This window comes from Chiloscyllium punctatum, chromosome 1, assembly GCF_047496795.1.
Source record: "Chiloscyllium punctatum isolate Juve2018m chromosome 1, sChiPun1.3, whole genome shotgun sequence".
Lineage (NCBI taxonomy): Eukaryota > Metazoa > Chordata > Chondrichthyes > Orectolobiformes > Hemiscylliidae > Chiloscyllium > Chiloscyllium punctatum.
Window position 1 is genome coordinate 141,802,298 of NC_092739.1, and position 19,255 is coordinate 141,821,552.

At 44.2% G+C, this 19,255-nt stretch overlaps 1 protein-coding gene across 10 annotated transcripts in view; it reads left to right on the forward strand.

Moving 5' to 3' along the window:
* Positions 1–19,255, forward strand: part of ctbp1 (C-terminal binding protein 1) — a 340,616-nt gene that overhangs the window by 301,136 nt on the left and 20,225 nt on the right. For all 10 annotated transcript variants that reach the window (XM_072575900.1, XM_072575853.1, XM_072575892.1 and 7 more), the window contains one exon: positions 11,627–11,754. In XM_072575900.1, coding sequence (XP_072432001.1) covers positions 11,627–11,754 — 128 coding nt within the window. The remainder of the gene's footprint in view (positions 1–11,626; positions 11,755–19,255) is intronic.

Here is a 19,255-nt window from a genome sequence, read left to right on the forward strand (position 1 = left end):
GGGCCACAAATTCGACTGGGGCAACATAACAACAATAGGACAAGCCATATAGAAGACAGCCAGAGAATTCTTAGTAGCCTGGCACTTATCAATGGATTCCATCAATAAAAATGTTGATCTAGACCCAATAACTGACCATTGCAACGAACAATCGGAAGCAATGAACGAAAAACCAATTTCCCAGCTCGGCAAACTACCCACAATAACTGCAACCAGCACTTGAGCTCCAAATCTTTACATATAGCTTGAATATTAACAGTATTTGTGTATGGCTATAACAGGATGCAATTTCTCAGGCTTCTTACCATGTATTCATCAGAACAATTCACGAATGTGCAAATTTAAGGGCTCACTAATGCCCTTCAGGAAAGGAAATCTGCTAATCTCAGCTGGTCTAATCTACATGTTTCTCCAGACCCACAGCAATGTGCTTGACTCTCAACTGCCCTCTGAAATGGCCTAGCAAGCCTCTCAGTTTTATAAAGTCTCAACAAAGATGTGAAACTGGGTGGGCCACCTGGCATCAATTTAGGCACCATAAAGGACAATGGAAGAAACAGCCCTGTGGACCCTTCAGAGTCCTCCTTACTAACACTTGCAGCTAATGGAAAAATTGGGAGAGCTGTCTCACCGACGAGTCAAGCAACAGCTTGACATTGTCATACTCCTGGAATGATAATGACCCAGACAGCGCCATCACCATTGCTGGATATACCATGTCCCACAGGCAGGGCAGATGCAGAAGAGATGGCAGCAAATGGTGTGCAGTTGAGAGGGAGATGCCCTCAGAGTCCTGAACATTGACTCTAGACCCCTAGAAGGCTTCAGGTTGAACATGGGCAAGAAAACCTCCTTTTGATGACCATGTACCATTCTCCCTCGGCTGATGAATCACAACTCCTCCATGTTGAACAGCAGTTGGTGGGAGCATCAAGGATGGCAAGAACACAAAATGCACTCTGGGTGGTGGATTTCAGTATCCACCAATAAGACTGGCTTGACAGCAGTACTACTCTCCAAAGGATATAACTGCTAGACTGGGTCTGCACCAGGTGGTAAGAGAACCAATTTGAGAGAAAAACATATTTGACCTCATCCTGAACAATCTGTTAGCTGCAGTTGCATTAGTCCATGACAGTATTGGTAAGTGTGGCCACCACACAGTCATTGTGAAGTCAAAAGCCCTGCTTTTGCATTGAGAGTAACCTCCATCATGTTGTGTGGCACTATCACCATGCTAAATGGGACAGAGTTCAAACAGATCTAGTAACTCAAGGCTGGGCATCCATGAGACACTGCGGGCCATCAGCAGCAGAATCATAAAGTCCATAGTTATTAAAGTCCAACTCCCACAGCTACCTACCTCATGTAAAAACGCCAATCCTTATCCACAATCCCTCCACCACATCTGTTCCCAGGATGACCAATTCCATCACAAAGTCCCAGATGGCCTCCATCTTCCATGATCGCAACTTCCCTTCCCACGTGGTTGACGATGCCCTCCGGCGCATCTCCTCCAGTTCATGCACCATCATCCCTGAACCACACCTCTCCCAAAGCAACAAGGACAGAACCAACCAACCTCCACATACATCGCATCATCCTCTGCAACTTCCATCACCTCCAAATGGACCGCACTACCAAAGATGTATATCCCTCCCTACCCCTATCAGCGTTTCGACAAGACCATTCCATCCACGACTCCCTCGGCAGGACCTCCCCTCTCCCACCAACCCACACCTCACTCCTGGCACCTTTCCTGCCACCGCAGGAAGTGCAAAACCTGCGCCCACGCCACTTCCCTCACCTCCATACAAGGCCCCAAAGGATCCTACCACATCCGTCAGAAATGTCATCTACTGCATCCGTTGCACCCAGTGTAGCCTCCTGTACATCAGAGCGACAGGGCACCTCCTTGCGGATCGTTTCCAAGGACATCTCTGGGACACCCACACCCACCAACTCCACTACCTCATGGCTGAACACTTCAGCTCACCCTCCCACTCCTTAAAGGGCATGCAGGTCCTGGGCAGCCTCCACTGCCAAACCATCCGACACCTGGAGGAAGAATGCCTCATATTCCGCCTCGGGACCCTGCAACCCCACGGGATAAATGTGGTTTTCAACATCTTTATCATTTTCCCTCCCCCCACATTATCCCAGTCCCAAGCATCCAACACAGCACCCCCGTCCGGACCTGTCCGTCACTCCCCCATCTGATCTATCACCTTCTCCCTCACCTTCATTCACCTATCGCTTTTTCAGCTACTCCCCACCCCCCCCCCCCCCAACTCCACCCACCTCCACCTCCCATTTATCTCTCAGTCCCGACCCACAAGCCTCATTCCTGATGAAGGCCTTATGCCCAAAACGTCGATTCTCCTGCTCTTTGGATGCTGCCTGACCTGGTGTGCTTTTCCAGCAACACGCTGTCTACTCTGATCTCGAGCATCCGCAGTCCTCACTTTTTCCAGAGGTAAACGATCCTGCAACGAGCAGATCAGATCTAAGCTCACATCAGTGGTGAATTGTAGTGGACAATTAAATTAAACCCATGAGGGAAAGGAGGCTCCACAAATACTCACATCCTCAATGATGGAAGAGCCCAACACGTCAGTGAAAAGGATAAAGCTGAAGCATTTGTAGAAATCTTGAACCAGAGGTGCTGAGTGGGTGATCCATCTCTGCCTTCAGTGTTCCCTGGCATCAGACGTCAGTCTTCCACCAATTGATTCACTCCATGTGATATCCACAAATGGATGTTAACGCTGGATACTGAAAAGGCTGTGCACCCTGACAACATTCCAGTACTAAAGATATCTTTACTCAATACTCTGAACAATAAAGGAAAGCATACCAAACGCCACCTTCACTATCCCATCCACCTGCGCCTCTACTTTCAAGGAGCTATGAACCTGCACTCCAAGGTCTCTTTGTTCAGCAACACTCCCTAGGACCTTACTATTAAGTGTATACATCCTGCTAAGATTTGCTTTCCCAAAATGCAGCACCTCCTTTATCTAAATTAAACTCCATCTGCCACTTCTCAGACCATTGGCTCATCTGCTCAAGATCCCTTTGTAATCTGAAGGTTACCTCACATAGAGTTTAACTTTGATAAATGCGAGGTGCTGCATTTTAGGAAAGCAAATCTTAGCAGGACCTAGCACTTAATGGTAAGGTCCAAAGAGACCTTGGAGTGCAGGTTCATAGCTCCTTGAAAGTGGAGTCACAGGTGGATAGGATAGTGAAGAGGGCGTTTGGTATGCTTTCCTTTATTCGTCAAAGTATTGAGTACAGGAGTTGGGAGGTCATCTTGCGGCTGTACAGGACATTGGTTAGGCCACTGTTGGAATATTGTGTGCAAATCTGGTCCCCTTCCTATCAGAAAGATGTTGTAAAACTTGAAAGGGTTCAGAAAAGATCTACAAGGATGTTGCCAGGGTTGGAGGATTTGAGCTATAGGGAGTGGTTGAACAGGCTGGGGCAGTTTTCCCTGGAGCATCGGAAGCTGAGAGGTGACCTTAGAGATTTATGAAATCATGAAGGCATGGATAGGATAAATAGGTAAAGTTTTTTCCCTGGGGTGGGGGTGTCCAGAACTAGAGGGCATCGGTTTAGGGTGAGAGGGAAAAGATATAAAAGAGACCTAAGGGGCAACATTTTCACGCAGAAGACGGTACGGGTATGGAATGAGCTGCCAGAGGAAGTGGTGGAGGCTGGTACAATTGCAACATTTAAAAGGCATCTGGATTTTATGGGTTATCTTATTAATTAGTTTTTAGAAAAAGTCTATAGCAGAGTGTATCAGGAAGTATTTTAACTCAAACCTATACAAAGTAATAAAGTAATTAACTAAGCAGAGATGGCTGGGCAGGTGATGTGCTGCAGCTGTATGATGTGGGAGCTGGCTGATCCCATTGGGAATGGCAGTGACCACATCTGCAGCAAGTGTTGGTTGCTGGAAGAGTTGATGATCTGGAATCTGAGCTTCAAACACTGCGGCACATCCGGGAGGGGGAGAGTGACTTGGTCGCTTTGTTTCAGGAGGCAGTCACACCTGGGAGATTAAGTTAGTGATCAGGGACATCAGAGTGTGACTGTAAGTGAGGCAGGTAGGGGGAACCTGAGTTCAGGAGTGCAGGAGCCTCAGTCCTTGACCTTGTCCAACAGGTATGAGATTCTTGCTCCCTGTTCGCATGAGGAAAAGGGCTCTGGACAGGATGAGCCAGCTGACCATGGCACCATGGTGCAGAAGGCCATTCAAGAGGGGGGAGCAAAAAGACAAGTAGTTGTTATAGGGGATTCTATAATTAGGGGGACAAATAGTATCCTTTGCAAGCCGGATCGGGAGTCTCAGATGGTGTGTTGCCTGCCCGGTGCCAGGGTGCGGGACATCTCTGACTGGCTTGAAAGGATATTGGAGCGGGAGGGGGAGAATCCAGTTATTGTGGTCCACGTTGGGACTAACATAGGCAAAGCTAGGGTGGAGGACCTGTTTGGGGATTATCGAGCATTAGGAAGGAAATTGAAGTACAGGTCCTCAAGGGTCATAATCTCCGGATTACTGCCCGAGCCACGTGCCAATTGGCATAGGGATAAGAAAATTAGGGAAGTAAACACGTGGCTAAGGGATTGGTGTGGGAAAGAGGGATTCTATTTCATGGGGTATTGGCATCAGTTTTGGAACCGGGGGGATCTGTACCGTTGGGACGGTCTCCACCTGAACCGATCTGGTACCAATGTTCTAGCGAAGAGGATAAATAGGGTGGTCAGTAGGACTTTAAACTTTTGAATTGGGGGGAAGGGAAAGTGAAAGCGACAGGGAGTATGGAGTTAAATGGAAAGATAAGCAGGAGGATAGAATGTATGTAGGTGGATTTAACCTTGAGGCAGATTAGGAATGCAACAAAAGGAAGGATAATTTAGGACACCTCATGACTTCTAATATCGCTAATGATAAGAATGTTAGCATTAAGGCACTTTACCTGAATGCTCGTAGCATTCGTAACAAAGTAGATGAACTAACGGCACAGATCATCGTGAATGATTATGATGTGGTAGGCTTCACAGAGACATGGTTGAAGGGGGTTCAGGACTGGCAGTTAAACATCCAAGGGTTTACAACTTATCGAAAAGACAGGGAGGCGGGCAGAGGGGATGGGGTGGCCTTGTTAGTTAAGAACAAAATTAAATCTATGGCACTGAATGACATCGCGTCGGATGATGTGGAGTCTGTGTGGGTGGAATTGAGGAACCACAAAGGCAAAAAACCATAATTGGAGTTGTGTACAGGCCACCTAACAGTGGTCAGGACCAGAGGCGCAACATGTACCGGGAAATAGAGAAGGCATGTCAGAAAGGCAAGGTCACGGTGATCATGGGGGATCTTCAATATGCAGGTGGACTGGGTAAATAATGTTGCCGGTGGATCCAAAGAAAGGGAATTCTTGGAATGCTTACAGGATGGCTTTTTGGAACAGCTTGTCATGGAGCCCGAAAGGGAGCAGGCTATTTTGGACCTAGTGCTATGTAATGAACCAGACTTTATAAAAGATCTTAAAGTAAGAGAACACTTAGGAAGCAGCAATCATAATATGGTAGAGTTCAGTCTGCAGTTTGAAAGAGAGAAGGTAAAATCGATGTAATGGTGTTACAGTTAAATAAAGGTAATTATGAGGGCATGAGAGAGGAACTGACAAAAATAGACTGGAAGCAGAGCCTAGCGGGGAAGACAGTAGAGCAAAAAGGCAGGAGTTTGTGGGTATAATTGAGGACACTGTACAGAGGTTCATCCCCAAGAAAAGAAAAATTATCTGGGGAGGGATTAGACAGCCATGACTGACAAAGGAAGACAGGAAATGTATTAAAGAAAAAGAGAGATCCTATAAAGTGGCCAAGAGTACTGGGAAATCAGAAGATTGGGAAGGCTACAAAAACAAACAGAGGATAACAAAGAGAAATAAGGAATGAGAAGATCAAATATGAAGGTAGGCTAGCCAATAATATTAGAAATGATAGTAAAAGTTTCTTTCAATAGATAAGAAACAAACGACTGGCAAAAGTAGACATTGGGCCACTTCAAATTGATGCTGGAAGCCTAGTGATGGGAGATAAGGGAATAGCTGGAGAACTTAATAAGTACTTTGCGTCAGTCTTCACAGTGGAAGACATGAGTAATATCCCAACAATTAAAGGGAGTCAGGGGGCTGAGTTGAGTATGGTTGCCATTACAGAAGAGATAGTGCTAGAAAAGCTAAAAGGTCTTAAAATTGAAAATTTTCCTGGCCCTAATGGGCTACATCCGAGAGTTCTGAGGGAGGTGGCTGAGGAAATAGCAGAGGCGTTGGTTGAGATCTTTCAAAAATCACTGGAGTCAGGGAAAGTCCCAGATGATTGGAAGATGGCTGTTGTAACCCCCTTGTTCAAGAAAGGATCAAGACAAAAGATGGAAAATTATAGGCCAATTAGCCTAACCTCGGTTGTTGGTAAAATTCTAGAATCCATCATTAAGGATGAGGTTTGTAAATTCTTGGAAGAGCAGGGTCGGATTAGAACAAGTCAACATGGATTTAGTAAGGGGAGGTCGTACCTGACAAACCTGTTGGTATTCTTTGAAGAGGTGACAAGTAGGTTAGACCAGGGAAACCCAGTAGATGTGGTCTATCTAGACTTCCAAAAGGCCTTTGATAAGGTGCCACACGGGAGGCTGCTGAGTAGGGTGAGGGCCCATGGTGTTCGAGGTGAGCTACTTGGAAAAAGGAATACAAGCATGGACTACTTTCTAAACGGTGAGAAAATTCATAAAGCCAAAGTACAAATGGATCTGGGAGTACTAGTCGAGGATTCTCTAAAGGTCAACATGCAGGTTGAGTCCGTGATTAAGAAAGCGAATGCAATGTTGTCATTTATCTCAAGAGGGTTGGAATATAAAAGCAGCGATGTGCTACTGAGACTTTATAAAGCTCTGGTTAGGCCCCATTTGGAGTACTGTGTCCAGTTTTGTGCCCCACACCTCAGGAGGGGCATACTGGCACTGGAGCGTGTCCAGCGGAGATTCACACGGATGATCCCTGGAATGATAGGTCTAACATACGAGGAATGGCTGAGGATCCTGGGATTGTACTCATTGGAGTTTAGAAGATTAAGGGGAGATCTAATAGAAACTTACAAAATAATACATGGCTTGGAAAGGGTGGGCGCTTGGAAATTGTTTCTGTTAGGCGAGGAGACTAGGACCCGTGGACACAGCCTCAGAATTAGAGGGGGTAAATTCAGAACAGAAATGTGGAGACATTTCTTCAGCCAGAGAGTAGTGGGCCTGTGGAATTCATTGCCGCGGAGTGCGGTAGAGGCTGGGACGCTAAATGTCTTCAAGGCAGAGATTGATAAATTCTTGATGCCACAAGGAATTTAGGGCTACGGGGAGAATGCAAGTAAGTGGAGTTGAAATGCCCATCAGCCATGATTAAATGGTGGAGTGGACTCGATGGGCCGAATGGCCTTACTTCCACTCCTATTGTCTTTTGGTCTTATGGATGGGTATATGAATAGGAAGGGGTTAGAGGGATATGGGCCAGGTGCTGGTGGGTGGGACGAGATTGGTTTGGGATATCTGGTCAGCATGGACAAGTTGGACCGAATGGTCTTTTTCTGTGCTGTACATCTCTATGACTTGTGCTACAGAAATTACCACACCCCTAGCCAAACCTTTCTGCCATTGACCTGACAATGTGAAAAATTATCTAGGTTTGCCCTGTACATATAAAGCAGAACAATTTCAATCCTACCAATACCACCCTATCAGTCCATTCTTCTTCAGCAACAGTGATCGAAGATGTCATCAAGTATCACCTTCTCAGCAATAATGTGCTCACTGGTGCCCAGTTTGGGTTCGACCAGGGCTTCTGACCTCATTGCAACCTTGAACCAAACATGGATAAAGGAACTGAATTGACAAGGTGAGAGTGACATAAAGGCTGCATTTGACCAAGTTTGGTATCCAGGATCTCAACAAACTGGAATCAATGGGTATCAGGGCAAACTCTGCACTGGTTGAAGTCATAACTGACACATGGGAACGTGGTGTGGTTGTTGGAGGTTCGTTATCTCCGTGCCAGACTATCTCTGAAGGAGTTCTTCAGGATAGTGTCCTACAGCCAACCATTTTCAGCTGCTTCATCAATGACCTTCCCTTCAAAAATGAGGACATTCGCCAATGATTGTATGAGTATCAACACCATTCGCGACTCCTTAGATACTGGAGCAGTCAATGTTCAAATGCAACAAGATCTGGACAATATTCAAGTTTGGGCTGACAAGAATCAAGTAACATTTGTACCACAAATGCCAGTCAATGACCATCTGCAAAAAGAGACAATCTAACCATTGCCCCTTGACATTCAATGAGATAACTAACCTCCAACAACCACACCACGTTCCCATGTGTCAGTTATGACTTTAACCAGTGCAGAGTTTGCCCTGATACCCATTGATTCCAGTTTGCTTGAGATCCTGGATACCACACTTGGTCAAATGCAGTCTTTATGTCACGCTCACTATAAATATCCTTGGGATTATCATTGACCAGAAATTCAACTGTACTTGCTACATAAAAACAATGGCTAAAAGAGCAGGTCAGATTCTAGGAATACTGCAGCGAGTAACTTGTCTCTTGACTCTACAAAACCTGTTCACCATCTACAAGGCACAAATTAGGAGAGTGATGGAATAGTCCCCACTTGCCTGAATAGATACAGCCCAAACAACATTTAAAGTGGGTTGAGACCATCCAGGATAAAGCAGCCCATTTGATTGGCACCACAAGCATTCACACCCTCCACCATCAACACTCCATAGCAGCAATGTGTACTATCTACCAGATGCACTACAGAAATTCACCAAAGATCCTCAGGCAGCACCATTCAAACTCTCAACCATATCTAGCCTGAAGGCCAAGGGCAGCAGATACATGGGAATGCCACCACCTGCAAGTTACCCTCCGAGTCACTCACCATCCTGTCTTGGAAATATATTGACATCTATGTCATTGAATTAAAATCCTGCAGTTCACTATGGGTCATCCTACAGCACATGGGCTGTGGCCATTTAAGAAGGTAGCTCACCACCTTCTCAAGAGCAACTACAGACGGGCAGTAATTATTGGCCAGCCAGAAATGTCCATATTCCACAAAATAAACAAAAAAAATTGTACTGCCTGATAGGAGAGTGCTGATAAGGTACGTGAACTGTGATTGGAAGACGCATTGCCCTGGAGAATGAACCCGTTAATGTTGTTTGATAGTTCACCTCCAGACAGGTTGACTCTGGTCAGGGTATTGCCCTGAGAATTGAACCAGTGAAATGTTCGCGCTTATTTTGTTGAGTTGAAACAAGTGCAGCATGTGTATACACTCTTGCTTTCTGCAAAGAACAACCCCCTGTTTTATTAAAGTGGCTTCTAGCAGATGGAGATGCAGGTGCACCAAGCCTGAATTGATTGTCAGTGTAATTCTTTGCATACAAAGGATTATTGAACAAACATTTGTCTAATTGCAGAACTGCGTCTAATGTTGATGATTCTTGCAAGTTTTATTGCATTGAATTAGCTTTATTGTCACATATACTCAATGAGTCAGTGAAAAGTTTATCTTCACCATCTTAGGTACAAACGTACCCTAGGTTTGGATTGAATTGAATTTATTGTCACGTGTACCGGGGCACGGTGAAAAGCTGTATCTTGTGAGCAATACAGGCAGACCACAGAGTTAAATAGCATAGATAGTAAATAATAGGTAAACAGTGGCAAAAACCAAAACACAGGTACAGGCGAATGTTAAGAGTTTGGGAGTCCATTCAGTATTCCAACAACAGTTGGGTAGAAACGGTTTCGAAACTGGCTGGTGTGTGTGTTCAGGCCCTCTTGAACCAGGCAGGGGTAGTGGCCTGCTGCAGGGAGAGATACAGCTTCTTCAGTTACAAGATCTTAAAAAGTAGAGAAATAAAATGTCCAGCATCGCAGAAGAGCTGTCTTCCAACCCATACCAAGCTGGCAGCTGGCCTCAGTCTGCACCAGGCCCTGGTTCCAGACCATGCCAGGCTTCTCCTTGCGGACCATGAATTTGGGTGATTATTTCAGACCAGCACGTGGGTTGAGGATACCATGGTGGGTGGCTGCCCCACCACAACAGGAGGCCGCCATGCCAGGCTGGGAAACTGCCATGCCACGCCGGGAGGGTGTCACACTAGGCTGGGAGATTGCCATAGGAGGCCACTAGCCAGGCCTGGAGTAATCGCTGGGAGAGAAGAAAGTGAAATTGAGTATGTTGTGATCTTAAATTTGCCGGTTTGCTGGTTACACATTTGCTCTTCACATCTGCAACAACGGGCCTCTTTTTGTTTAAATGCTGGAGGGTTTTTCTGCTGCCCTGGTGTTGGCGTTCTTAATTAGATGTTGAGTGTAGCCTCTGGGTCTTCCAACAAAAATGCAGTGACTGTGCAGGTGTGGGACTGAGAATCACAATCAGAAATCTGGGTGTCTGAAATAGAATGCAAGACATTCCCAATCCCCCACACTCTTCACCCTAGCAATAGTGGTCATTGGGAATCAATTTTAACCCATGTATGGGTTCTGAAGAAGGGTTACTGGACCTGAAATGTTAACTCTGATTTCTCTCCACAGATGCTGCCCAACTTACTGAGTTTATCCAGCAATTTCTGTTCTTGTTTCTGATTTCTAGCATCCACAGTTCTTTTGGTTTTTAACCTGCTCCTCTCTGAATTCCTTTAAAACTGAGCTTAGGGACTTATAATTCAGTAGAAACAGAATATTAAAAGCCCATCATTTTGGTTGACTACTGCAGTTAAATGGCAGTCGGGCACCTCGTGGATTTATTCAGCTTGGGGCTCAGTTTTATGATTGGGACCCCAATTTGTATTTTAACCCTCAGTAGGGAAGTCAACATCTGCCAGGTGAAATCGGTCTTCAGCTATCAGGCAAAACAGAGTGACCCTCAAAGGTGAATGAGAACTTCTTTGTGAGGATTGGGTTTGCTCTATGTGATTCACCTGCTTCTCCGTGAATCTTTGGTTACAGTTGTAGACTTGTCCTCCTTGCCTGAGCTACTCCCTGTCCTGCCCACTTCTGGCAGCTGACCGAGGGCACGTTGATGAAGGCCCAGTATTTGAAATAAACACATGCCTCAAACTTCAGCTTGCTAGTGTGATTTTCTCTTCTCTCTCACCCAGCTGTCCAAAATCCACAGGATTCAAATTGATCCCAAGAAAAACTTTTTAACAAAATTTCACATGTACATTGTGGGTGAGGAACTGTAATCGCTGAAAGATGGTCTTTGGCTGTTTTGCCTATTATTAATATAGATTGGTTTTCAAATTTGAGGCTCACTGTAATGATTCAAGCATAAATGTTACATCAATACACATGTTCTGTCCATACATCAGTAGCAGAAAAGGTGGTGTTATTGATCTGAAGCTGTAATTATTAGTTATTTGCAAAAGTGAGTGCAGTTAGAATTTTGCATCTTAACTGACTGTGAAAGTATTTCATTGTTTTATTTGGTCAGATGGAATGGATATTAATTTTGAAAATATGTGCATGTGTCTCCAGTTTTAGTCAAGGTCCTTTAAAAGATGCTCCAAACTTAATCTGCACGCCACATGCTGCTTGGTACAGTGAGCAAGCTTCAATTGAGATGAGAGAAGAGGCAGCCCAGGAAATCCGGAGAGCTATAACAGGTAAGCTGTTGTAAACTGTGTCCAACTCTGATTTTGATTTTATACAACGTAAAAGCTGGGCAAGTGGTGAATCAGAAGCTCGTTTTACATCTTGCATTTACTTGTGGAAATTTAATATCAGGAAAGACTCGCTGTCACTTATGTACCTGACCATGACAAGTCAAAACTTAACCCAAAGAGTCTTTCTCTCCCTTAAAAGCAGTCTGGAGGCTGATGAGTCTTTCGACTATTAATACTTTAATTTGCATGTGAATATCCCATATATGGTTTAAAACCGTTTTTAAAAACTATGCGTTATCACCCTCAGTGGAGTTAGAGATAAAATTTTCAGGTTGTGAGCTCAGGGATATCAGTTGTTGTTGTGAAGCCCCAACTGTAAATCCTCATGGTTCTTATTAATGGTCAGCATCACCCACCTGACCAGTTGAGATCCTGTTCCTTCTCCCTAGCAACCAGTGGAAAAGTAGGTGCTTTTTGTTGAAAAGCCCTGCAGTTTAAACACAGTTTAGGATCAAATTACTAAAGTTGGTGGAATTTGTATTACAAATAAAAATTATTAGAGATCACAGTAGGTCAGGCAACATCCATAGAGAAAAAGCAAGCTAGCATTTCGAATCTGGATGACTCTTTATCAGACCTGAAGTGAAGCTCCGTTGAAGAATTATCTAGACTCAACGTTAGCTTGCTTTCTCCCCCACTGGGATGCTGCCTAACCCACTGTGATACCCAGTATTTTTTGTTTTCACTGCAGTTTGAACATAAAGATGTACAGCATGGAAACAGACCCTTTGGTCCAATTTGTCCAAGCTGACCAAGATATTCTAAACAAATCTCATCCCATTTGCCAGCACTTAGCCCTTGTCCCCCAAACCCTTTCTATTCATATACCCATTCAAATGTCCTTTAAATGCTGAAATTATATCAGCCTTCACCACTTCCTCTGGTGCCTCATTCCATACACGTACCACCCTCTTTGTGAAAAAGTTGCCCCTTAGGTCTCTTTTATATCTTTTCCCCTCTCACCCTAAACCTATGCCCTCTAGTTCTGGGCTCACCCACTCCAGGGCGGGTCTATTTATCCTATCCATGCCCCTTATGATTTTATAAACCTCTATAAGGTCACCCCTCAGCTTCCGATGTTCCAGGGAAAACAGCCCCAGCCTATTCAGCGTCTCCCATAGCTCAAATCCTTCAACCCTGGCAACATCCTTGTAAATCTTTCTGAACCGTTTCAAGTTTCACAACATCTTTCAAATAGGAAGGAGACCAGAATTGCACACAGTATTCCAAAATGGCCTAACCAATGTCCTGTACAGACTCAACATAACCTTCCAGTTTCTATACTCAATACTCAGACTAATAAAGGAAAGTATACCAAATGTCATCTTCACTATCCTATCTACCTGCAACTCTACTTTCAAAGAGCTATGAACCTGTACTCCAAGGTCTCTTTGTTCAGCAACACTCCCTAGGACCTTACCATTAAGTGTACAAGTCCTGCTCTGATTAGCTTTGCCAAAATGCAGCTTCTCACATTTATCTAAATTAAACTCCATCTGCCACTTCTCAGCCCATTGGCCCATCTGATCAAGATCCCACTGTAATCTCAGGTAACCTCCTTCGCTGTCCACTACACCTCCAATTTTGGTGTCATCTGCAAACTTACTACTGCTTCTTCTGCCAGTTCCTCTTCAAACCCAGCTCTGTCACACTTACTACCTTGCTAGCAGTGCTGATACCCCCTCATCTTATTTGTGCAGCGTTTAAAGCCCCTCTACTCCTCACCTAGAGGATTTATCCCACCCAAAGTTCATACTTGCCAACTCTGCTCTCACAATGATTCTCCCCACTTGCTTTCTCAGATGCTCATATTCATGACACTCTTCATGATGCCTCCTAGTCCCTGACTGCTCAGTGTTTATGAACACTGTCCATGTTTTCTCTGTTTTCTTAAAGCCTCAAAATTGGCTCACATTGGGAAGGTATTTTTGAGAATCTGTTTGAAAACATAAGTGGCTTCCAATAAACTGAATACTGCTTTGAAGCACCTATTCATTGAGCTTTATTCACCTGCTACATTTTACCCTTTTCAAACATTTATTCACTTCACTTTTGAAAGTACATCAACAATTGTCCCTTATTTTAACAAACACCTGCCGAGGAAAAAAGTGTAATCTCTTCCTTTCAAAAATAATCTTAAATTTATTCCTGTGGGTTTACTTATTCATTAACCATTGAAATGAGTAATTCTTGATTTACCTTGATCAACAGTCCTGATCTACTGACCATCACATCTTTCAGCTCTATTGCAAAGAGTGACTGATTTTAGTCTTTTCTCAATGTAAAAGACTCTTGTTTATTGTCTGGCTTAAGGTAATTGCTCTTGTATTTGCCCAAATATCCTGTTCAAAGTTGAAAGGGATCTGAACAGGAACAGAGTACTCTAATTGCTTACAGAACTTGCATTATACTTTTCACAACTAAACTTGTGCTACGACTTGTATTTGCATCTGTTTGTAAACTTCTGTTATTGTATTCCTTTCTCACTTTACCATTATCTGCCCTTTTCTAACATGGATGAATCACTTAACTGCATTTGTTTTCGTGTGACATCTCTCACCCAAATGTGCTAACCAATCTGTCCTCGTGATGTTGCTGATCGTCCTCTTCACCATGCTTCTGATATTTGTGTTCTGTGAAAATTCTGCCACCGATATCGAAGCTTGTCCTCATCATTGTTGTCTTCCTTGCCCCATGTTGCTTGTAATTACAACATTGCCAGTTGATCAATCTTCTCTATCTCTTCCTGTCACCGATCCCAGTACTTTGAATTGTCTTGCCACTGTGTCTTCCAGTAGCCTTAGGCCTTTTTCTGCTTTTTAAGGTCAGTCTCATCTCCAATACTCTCCATCTCTCTGCAGTAAGTGATCATATCATTTCAATCCCTTGTCAGCTACACCTTTGATGTACAGTCACTACTTATATCTTGATGTTCTGGTTCCTGATCTTGTCCTTTCCTGTTGCTCCCCACACCCACCTCAACTCCCCTCAGTTTTTATTACTTTAATCTTGATGTTACCCATATTTCTGTAGCTCCTCAAACCCTTTTGGTAACTATTTATCCTTTCAGTTTCAGTAACACTTTAGGTAACACTCCACTGCAGTTCCAAATACTCCAGCCAGAGCAAATCCATTGCTTTATTTCCATTTCTATACTTCCATCTTTTGTCATTATAGAGCCCAGATACTTTAAACTACTCAGCAGGTTAGGTAAAGGAGAGCCAGTGATGTCATAGAGATGTACAGCATGGAAACAGACCCTTTGGTCCAACCCATCCATGCCGACCAGATATCCCAACCCAATCTAGTCCCACCTGCCAGCACCTGGCCCATATCCCTCCAAACCCTTCCTATTCATGTACCCATCCAAATGCCTCTTAAATGTTGCAATTGTACCAGCCTCCACCACATCCTCTGGCAGCTCATTCCACACATGTACCACCCTCTGCGTGAAAAAGTTGCTCCTTAGGTTTCTTTTATATCATTCTCCTCTCACCCTAAACCTATGCCCTCTAGTTCTGGACTCCCCGACCCCAAGGAAAAAGACTTTGCCTATTTATCCTATCTATGCCCCTCATAATTTTGTAAACCTCTATAAAGTCACCCCTCAGCCTCCGACGCTCCAGGGAAAACAGCCCCAGCCTGTTCAGCCTCTCCATGTAGCTCAGATCCTCCAATCCTGGCAACATCTTTGTAAATCTTTTCTGAACCCTTTCAAGTTTCACAACATCTTTCCAATAGGAAGAAGACCAGAATTGCATGCAATATTCCAACAGTGGCCTAACCAATGTCCTGTACAGCCGCAACATGACCTCCCAGCTCCTAATACTCAATACTCTGACCAATAAAGGAAAGCATACCAAATGCCTTCTTCACTATCCTATCTACCTGTGACTCCACTTTCAAGGAGCTATGAACCTGCACTCCAAGGTCTCTTTGTTCAGCAACACTCCCTAGGACCTTACCATTAAGTGTATAAGGCCTGCTAAGACTTGCTTTCCCAAAATGCAGCACCTCGCATTTATCTGAATTAAACTCCATCTGCACTTCTCAGCCCATTGGCCCATCTGGTCCAGATCCTATTGTAATCTGAGGTAACCCTCTTCGCTGTCCACTACACCTCCAATTTTGGTGTCATCTGCAAACTTACTAACTGTACCTCTTATGCTCGCATCCAAATCATTTATGTAAATGACAAAAAGTAGAGGGCCCAGCACCAATCTTTGTGGCACTCCACTGGTCACAGGCCTGCAGTCTGAAAAACAACCTTCCATCACCACCTTCTGTCTTCTACCTTTGAGCCAGTTCTGTATCCAAATGGTTAGTTCTCCCTTTATTCCATGAGATCTAACCTTGCTAATCAGTCTCCCATGGGGGAACCTTGTCGAACGCCTTACTGAAGTCCATATAGATCACATCTACTGCTGTGCCCTCATCAATCTTCTTTGTTACTTCTTCAAATAACTCAATCAAGTTTGTGAGACATGATTTTCCATGCACAAAGCCATGTTGACTATCCCAAATCAGTCCTTGCCTTTCCAAATGCATGTACATACTGTCCCTCAAGAATCCCACCATCGAGGTCAGGCTCACTGGTCTATAGTTCCCTGGCTTGTCTTTACTGCCCTCCTTAAACAGTGGCACCACGTTTGCCAATCTCCAGTCTTCTGGCACTTCACTTGTGACTATCGATGATACAAATATCTCAGCAAGCGGCCCAGCAATCACTTCTCTAGCTTCCCACAGGGTTCTCAGGACACCTGATCAGGTCCTGGGGATTTATCCACCTTTAACCTTTTTAAGGCATCCAGCACTTCCTCCTCTGTCATCTGGACATTTTGCAAGATGTTGCTATCTATTTCCCTACAGTCTATATCTTGCATATCCTTTTCCACAGTAAATACTGATGCAAAATATTCATTTAGTATCTCCCCCATTTTCTGTGGCTCCTCACAAAAGCCGCCTGGCTGATCTTTGAGGGGCCCTATTCTCTCCCTCGTTACCCTTTTGTCCTTTAATGTATTTGTAAAAACCCTTTGGATTCTACTTAATTCTGTTTGCCCTCCTGATTTCCCTCTTAAGTATACTCCTACTTCCTTTACACTCTTCTAAGGATTCACTCGATCTATCCTGTCTACACCTGACATATGCTTCCTTCTTTTTCTTAACCAAACACTCAATTTCTTTAGTCATCCAGCATTCCCTATACCTACCAGCCTTCCCTTTCACCCTGACAGGAATACACTTTCTCTGGATTCTTGTTTTCTCATTTCTGAAGGCGTCCCTTTTACCTGCGAACATCTGCCTCCAATCAACTTTCGAAAGTTCTTGCCGAATACCGTCAAAATTGGCCTTTCTCAAATTTAGAACTTCAACTTTTAGATCCAGTCTATCCTTTTCCATCACTATTTTCAAACGAATAGAATTATGGTCACTGGCCCCAAAGTGCTCCCCCACTGACATCTCCGTCACCTGCCCAGCCTTATTTCCCAAGAGTAGGTCAAGTTTTGCACCTTCTCTAGTAGGTACATCCACATACTGAATCAGAAAATTGTCTTGTACGCACTTAAGAAATTCCTCTCCATCTAAACCTTTAACACTATGGCAGTCCCAGTCAATGTTTGGAAAGTTAAAATCCCCTACAGTAACTACCCTATTATTCTTACAGATAGCTGAGATGTCCTTACAAGTTTGTTTCTCAATTTCCCTCTGACTATTGGGGGGTCTGTAATACAATCCCAATAAGGTAATCATCCTTTCTTATTTCTCAGTTCCACCCAAATAACTTTCCTGGATGTATTTCCAGGAATATCCTCCCTCAGCACAGCTGTAATGCTATCCCGTATCAAAAACGCCCCCCCCCCCCTCCTGTCTTGCCTCCCTTTCTGATGTGATCTGTTTGAATTTCCAGATGACCTTTTGACAAGGTGTCACAGGAGGCTGGCTAAATAAGTTAGAAGCCCTTGGTGTTAGGGGCAAGTCACAAGGTTAGGGACATAGATAGAGGATTAACTGACTGGCAGAAGACAAAGAGTGGGAATAAAGGAATCTTTTCCAGTGACTCGTCAAGTTCCACAGGGGTCATTGTGAGGCTAGGAGGAGGAGTGGAGGTATAGCCTATTTTCTAAATGGGAAAGGCTCCAGAAATCTGAAGGAGTCGTAGTTCAGGATTCTCTTAAGGTTAACATGCAGGTTCAGTTGGCAGTTAAGAAGGCAAATCAACGTTGGCATTCACTTCAGCAGGGCTAGAATACAAGAGCAAAGACAAACTACTGACACTGCTCACAAGGCTCCAGTCAAACCACATTTGGAATATTTGAGAGTATCTAAGGACGTGCTGGAATTAGAGAGATCCAGAGGAGCTTTACAAGAATGATCTCTGGGATGAAGGGCTTGTCACATGAGAAGTGTTTGAGGACTCCTTATCTTACCTGATGCAGCTTTGAAGGATGAGAGGAGGTCTGGTTGAAATTTACAGAATAGTCAGAGGCCTGGACAGACTTAACGTGGCGAAGATATTTTCACTAGCAGGAGAGACTAACATCCGAGGACACAGCCCTCGGTGTGGAGGGACATCCCATTAGAACTGACATTTCTTCAGACAGTGGGTGGTTAATCTGTGGAACTCATTGCCTCCACAGCTCTCTGTAACAATGTCATTGAGATTGCTTAAGAAAGAGGTTCTTAATTATTATGGGGATAAGGCAGGACAATAGAGTTGAAAATTGAACATAGAACATAGAACATTACAGCACAGTACAGGCCCTTCAACCCTTGATGGTGTGCTGACCTGTGGAACCAATCTGAAGCCTATCTATCCTACACTATTCCGTTTTCATCCATGTGATTATCCAATGATCAGTTAAATGTCCTTAAAGTTGTGGAGTCTCCTGCTGTTGCAGGCAGTGCATTCCATGCCCCTGCTACTCTGAGTAAAGAAACTACCTCTGACATCTGTCCTATATCTATCACCCCTCAATTGAAAGCTATGTCCCCTCATGCCAGCCATCACTAAGTAAGAAAAGAGGCTCTCACAGTCCAACCTATTTAATCCTCTGATTATTTTATAATTCTCAATTAAGTCACTTCTCAACCTCTAACGAAAACAGCCTCAAGTTCCTCAGCCTTTCCTCATAAGACCTTCTCTGCATACCAGGCAACCTCCCAGTCAATCTCCTCTGAACCCTTTCCAAAGCTTCCACATCCTTCCTATAATGCAGTGACCAGAACTGTACACAATACTCCAAGTGCGGCCACACCAGAGTTTTGAATAGCTGTGGCATGACCTCATGTCTCCAAACTTAATCCCTCTACTAATAAAAGGCAACACACCGTATGCTTTCCTAACAACCCTATCAATCTGGGTGGCAGCTTTCAGGGATCTATGTACATGGACACAGAGATCTCTCTGCTCATCCGCACTACCAAGGATCTTCCCATT